This window comes from Gobius niger (genome assembly GCF_951799975.1).
Source record: "Gobius niger genome assembly, chromosome: 2".
Classification (NCBI taxonomy): Eukaryota; Metazoa; Chordata; class Actinopteri; order Gobiiformes; family Gobiidae; genus Gobius; species Gobius niger.
The window spans coordinates 40,907,518-40,913,481 of record NC_136853.1 but is presented as its reverse complement, the minus strand read 5'-3'; the positions used below and the strand labels follow the sequence as shown (position 1 = coordinate 40,913,481).

The window sequence follows — 5,964 nt, the reverse complement described above, 5'->3', positions numbered from 1 at the left end:
GGGCTGCCTCCTGGACTCTGTGGAGGAGGTGAGTGACAGGAGGGTGTTAGCCAAGCTCACCTCCATCATGGACAACACCTCCCACCCACTGCACGGGACTATAGAAGCGCTGAGCAGCTCTCTCAGTGGCAGACTGAGACACCCTCAGTGCAGGACGGAGCGCTACCGCAAAGCCTTCATCCCACTGCTGTCAGACTGTACAATAAGACTGTGAAGTAACATGTGCGATAATCTATGTATCAGCTGCACTTTATTAACTCTGTGTGATCTTCTTGAACGCCGACTGTAACAAGTGAATTTCTCCTTTGTGAGATCAATAAAGGTTTATCTTATCTTATCTTTATCTTTAAAGTTTGTTAGAGTTTGCAAAAAATGTGTCTATGTGATGTTGCGATATATTGTGGCGTCTTGCGATACGGATATTGCATCACCTAATATTGCGAAACGATATTTTTTGCGATATATTGTGCGTATAAATAGGATGATCACCGAATTGTAGCCATTTCCATCCGTCATCCCCACTCACAAACACACTCAAATCCTGGCCATTGTACATGTTTTTAGTGGTAAGGGGAAACCGAAGTACTCACTCAGAGACTCAACCTGAGACCTTCTAGCTGTGAAGCACGAGGACTAACCGCTGTGCCATTGGGCACACTGTAGCTAATTAATACTTCATTTATGGAGTACAAGTTGACTTCTCTATGCACCTTTGGCCAAATGATGGAGTTCACGATGTAGTTAATGCTCCAAACGCAAAGTTACCAAGGAAATCTGCCATGAAGGGGTTTGCAAACATTGTACATAGGCTAACATTAGCTAAAAACAATTAGACGAAGAAAACAAGTAGATGTAGTGTTAGCTGCCGTGTCACTATTGTCTGTTTCCAAGTGCTTGTGCATGATAACTCCAGTATTGTACATTTTGAAATCCCTATAGAGTTCAGGAATGTGATGTCATACCACTAACCATCATGGGATTAGCAGCAATAATCAACTAATGGAGATTTTAAAGCAATACCAAGTAACTCTTGCCCCTAGAGGCCATAAGCGCAACTGCAGGTGTCGTAGCAAGTTACGATTTTTTAACTTATTAATTGTCTTGGAGAGTCAATACTACGCTGACAGGAAAGGCGAAGGGAGAGAGGGCTATTGTACATCCAATTATACAGTGGAAATATTTTTTTTCACTCAAACTTGGCTGTAAATACTGGTTAAAGTGGCGTTAGCCCGCAGTTAGCTTTGCCCGTTAGCATGTTAGCTTCTTCTTTGTGATTCCATTAGTGTGTATTGGTGACTCCGGTCCGGTGGCAGTCAAGTTGCAAACATGGTTTTCTGGCCAGAGGCACCAGGGGGAGATGAAAGACCCTCCAATCATCCCATAAACACTTGTATTACCCCCACAGGGACTACGGAAAGGATTTATTAAGGTAAACACGTTACTTAGTACTGCTATAATAGGTAAAACACTGCAGTTGTTGGACACCACAGTGTGTTAGATGTATTTACCAGCAGTAATGGAGTTGTTTCATGGCTTTTTTCTCCCCTTTTTTTTTTTAGCTAATGTTAGTTTATGGAAAATGTACGCCAACAGCTGCAAATATGGCGGATCTCCATGGCAACAGCAGATTTTCCCGAACTCTACTGACGTAAAATGCACCACGAATATCGGAAATCGTAGCGCTTTTGATGACACAATACTCGCGCTCTTTTCTTTCATACCTGCATTCTCGGGGAGGGTATATGGTAAAAATATTAAATTTTCTTTGGTCTACATTTTTATTCAAGCCATTCAAGCTTCTTCTGAAAGAACTCACGGGACAGAGCAGCAGAGGCAGTGAGTGGGGCACAGTGTAGAGCTGCACTAAACTTAAATCCACTCATCACGACGACATAATGATATCAAACAGCAGATCATCAGGGGGACAGTAAAGCCGAGCAGTAGAGCTTTTCAGCGTGTATATGACTGCAGACATGATCAACACGTACAACTTTACTTCTTGACACTTAAACCTTAGTGTCACCAAATGAAGCCGGCACAAATGTATCGCATCACGTGCTTGGCGCTTCCTTTTTTGTTCTGAAGCAGCTCTCATCTCCCTCTCATCAACATGTGGAGACATCTCTCCTTCTCTCTCACTGACCGCCACAGCAACTCAACAACAGAGGGGACAGAGGAGACAGAGGAGACAGAGGGGGCAGTGTTTCAGCCGACAGCCCCCCTCTTCACCCTGAACTCAAATCCTATCAGGACATCAAGCATCACGCAACATCTTCAATCAACAACAAAGACAATAGGTATGTTTTTTTTGTTGCGTAATAATTTCATGATCTGAATAGGCCGTGGCGAGCAGTGGGGCTGCACAACAATATTGATATTCAGTTACTTGAATACTGCACAAACAATATTTTACTGAACCATTACACACACACATTGTAAGCAATTGTCACATTGGATCAAAAACAAACAAACATCAAACTAAATCGGGTGGAAACTTGTGATTAAAACTGAACTTTTCCACATTTTAAAGTTACAATGTGTTTTTGTTTGAGGCTGTTTTAGCAAAAGAAAGAAAGTGTTAATCTCAGTAAGATGAACAGCTTCAGTGATGTTGGATTCTTATGAAGATAATATGATGATAACTATATTTTTTCAGCCCAAAACTTTAGTTGTTGTGTAAAGCTCTTTGTTTTACACTACAGCTTTGTTTTACAATAGTCCTTATGCATTGTACCTACTAAATTTAGTACTATGTAATGTGCTATGCAACAATGTGTAATAAGTTGAACTTATGGGCTACATACACAATAGAATAAGATGCATTAGTAGTATGGAGGGACTTAATGTAATAATCCTTAAGACTCTAACCCTGAAGGTCTTATTGCATAAAGTACATCCGAGCTGCTAATACACATTATTCCATTGCATGTGCTGCATAGATTCAAGTTATTACACTTTGTTTCAAAGCAGACTACGTTGTACAAAATTTGGAAAGCAGTGTAAAATGAAGTGTAATATTAAATGGTTTTAAAAAAGAGGTGAATAGACTCGTCTCCTTCATGAAATGGAAAATCACTGTGTGGCTAACAGCTCTTCTTTGTGGTTGTAATACTCTGCTCTCAAAATGGATGGGATACAATTATGTAACCCAATTTGGTTTGGAAAAGTCCCCCAATATTTCCTGCATGTTCTTGTTTTTAAGCTTCATTTGTTACTTCTGTCTTTTCTAAACGGCCTCCAACATAATTCAAACAATTGAAGCATTTTATTTTTCAATTTAATTTCTCTCTGAACACACATCCCCCTTACCTGTTTTGCATTTTGTTCTTGATGTGTTAAAAATCAGGTTAGAGCGCACTAACTGTCCCCCCCTCAGGCGCGCGCGCTCTCTCCCTGTGTGCCCGCGTGCGGCACCAGAGACGGTGGTACTCACGCTGGTTGGATGGATGAGCGGCAGCGGCAGCAGGGAGAGCGGGATGAGGACCACCACGAGCAGCTTCCTGGCCCTCCACAGCTTTCGGAACAGATCCATCCTGGCAGCGGCCTTTAGCCTCATGAGTGACCCGGCCTCGGTGCAGCGAACACGGCAGTGAGTCTGAACTCGAAGCGGCAAACTTTCTCCAGGATTCAGCGACCGATGGGGGTCTTCTTCAGGTGAGGAGGGGGGGCACGTGTCTGGACTTGAGTTTTGAGCCTTTTCAAAATGTGTGTGATAGTTGGGCCATGTGAAGTGCGTGGTCGCGTGCGTAAAGGTGCGCCGGGGGTGCTCGCGCGTGAAGTGTGAGAGGCTGAAGAGAGGGCAGGTAAAGCGCAGGGGACGTTTTAAGTGACCTGATGAATATGGTAATCAGGCCCAACCAATACCGATACCGCTTGGACCAATCAGAGCCGAGGGGCAATAACATGTGGTCCGCGCGTGGATCAATCCCCCCCTCCCCTCTCTCTCACTCTTTTATATTTACTGTTTAACCTCTTAACCCCCGCCTGGACCGAGCACAGTTTCTCCAGTTCGCCTTTATGCAAATCTAAAGGTTTCTCGCTGTGACTAAAACGCGACAAAAAAGTGGCAAATATGTGACCGAAAAAAGCGATGAAGGTGCAGCAAAAAATGTGACAAAAACCCAACAAGAAAGCCACAAAAAAATCAACAAAAAACGACAAAAAATCAACAAAAAACGACAAAAAATCAACAAAAATGTGACAAAAACTCAACAAAAATGTGACAAAAATTCAACAAAAATGTGACAAAAATTCAACAAAAATGTGACAAAAACTCAACAAAAATGTGACAAAAACTCAACAAGACAGCAAAAAAAAAAAAACAACAAAAAACGACAAAAAATCAACAAAAATGTTGAAAAATGTGACAAAATGTGTCAAAAATTCTACAAAAATGTGACAAAATCGCAACAAAAAAGCCACAAAAAAATCAACAAAAAAACGACAAAAAATCAACAAAAATGTGACAAAAACTCAACAAAAATGTGACAAAATACAACAAAAATGTGACAAAAACTCAACAAAAAACGACAAAAATTCAACAAAAATGTGACAAAAACTCAACAAAAATGTGACAAAAACTCAACAAAAATGTGACAAAAACTCAACAAGAAAGCAAAAAAAAAATCAACAAAAAACGACAAAAAATCAACAAAAATGTGACAAAAACTCAACAAAAATGTGACAAAATACAACAAAAATGTGACAAAAACTCAACAAAAATGTGACAAAAACTCAACAAAAATGTGACAAAAACTCAACAAAAATGTGACAAAAACTCAACAAAAAACGACAAAAATTCAACAAAAATGTTGAAAAATGTGACAAAAATTCAACAAAAATGTGACAAAAACTCAACAAAAATGTGACAAAAACTCAACAAAAATGTGACAAAAATTCAACAAAAATGTGACAAAAATTCAACAAAAATGTGACAAAAATTCAACAAAAATGTGACAAAAAAATCAACAAAAAACAACAAAAATTCAACAAAAATGTGACAAAAATTCAACAAAAATGTGACAAAAATTCAGCAAAAATGTGACAAAAACTCAACAAAAAAGCCACAAAAAAATCTACAAAAAACGACAAAAATTCAACAAAAATGTGACAAAAATTCAACAAAAATGTGACAAAAAATCAACAAAAAACAACAAAAATTCAACAAAAATGTGACAAAAACCCAACAAGAAAAGCCACAAAAAAATCAACAAAAAACGACAAAAACTCAACAAAATACGACTAAAAAAAGCGTCGAAAATGTGACAAAAACGCAAAACAATTTTTTTGGAAAAGTGTCGACAACGCAAGGAAAAAACATCCTTTAAGATCAGTTCGGTTGGTCTTAGCTTTCAAATGAGGCGTTACTCCGGCCTCTGTGAGCTTTTAGATTTGGGTAAAGCTGAACTGGAGAAAATGCACTTGGTTAAGACTTAGTTAGCTGTGCTGTTTTTGCACGGATCCATGTCAATACAATACAGGAACGATATTGTCTATGTAATTAAACTCCAACTATGTAATTAAACTCCAACTATGTAATTAAACTCCAACTATGTAATTAAACTCCAACTCCAAACTAAAGACTCACAGTGGATGTAGGATGTCTGGATTGCTTTCACATCATAATCCTATCCCATAAAACTCTCAGTTACTAATTAAAAGCTACTTCCTCCTCAACGACTATCAGGATTCTATTATTCTGCCTTTGCATATGTAGCGTTGGAAAACAGCTGTTGTGAGTGGCAAGAATTAGGCCGGTGTAAGACACTGCCCTCTGGTGTTTGGGTTTTGTCACTGCAGGGAATTGATTTTACGCCAACCCTCACTTAGAAACTTTAACACTAAAAATATGGTATTTTTTTAACAGTAATGAACAGTTTTCTTAAGAAACAGCTGATTACCGTAAATTCCCACAGGAAATGACACAAATATATGTTCAGGAAGTCCAAGTTTAAATTTTACGGT

At 39.1% G+C, this 5,964-nt stretch overlaps 2 protein-coding genes across 4 annotated transcripts in view; one reads left to right on the top strand and one right to left on the bottom strand.

Annotated features, from left to right (window-relative positions):
• The window catches only part of slc13a4 (solute carrier family 13 member 4), a 29,456-nt gene extending 25,888 nt beyond the window's left edge, over positions 1–3,568 (bottom strand). Inside the window, exon 1 of the mRNA XM_079552450.1 lies at positions 3,434–3,568. Within this exon, the coding sequence (XP_079408576.1) occupies positions 3,434–3,556 (123 nt within the window). The 5' untranslated portion in view covers positions 3,557–3,568. The remainder of the gene's footprint in view (positions 1–3,433) is intronic.
• LOC306960153 (uncharacterized protein) overlaps positions 2,193–5,964 on the top strand; it is a 50,148-nt gene continuing 46,376 nt past the window's right edge. The window contains exon 1 of one of the 3 annotated variants that reach the window (XM_079552511.1): positions 2,193–2,297. The gene's annotated coding sequence lies outside the window, so the exon portion shown is untranslated. Of the gene's footprint in view, positions 2,298–3,448; positions 3,655–5,964 lie in introns of those variants that run through there. The other 2 variants (XM_079552510.1, XM_079552509.1) reach the window with 2 other exon arrangements.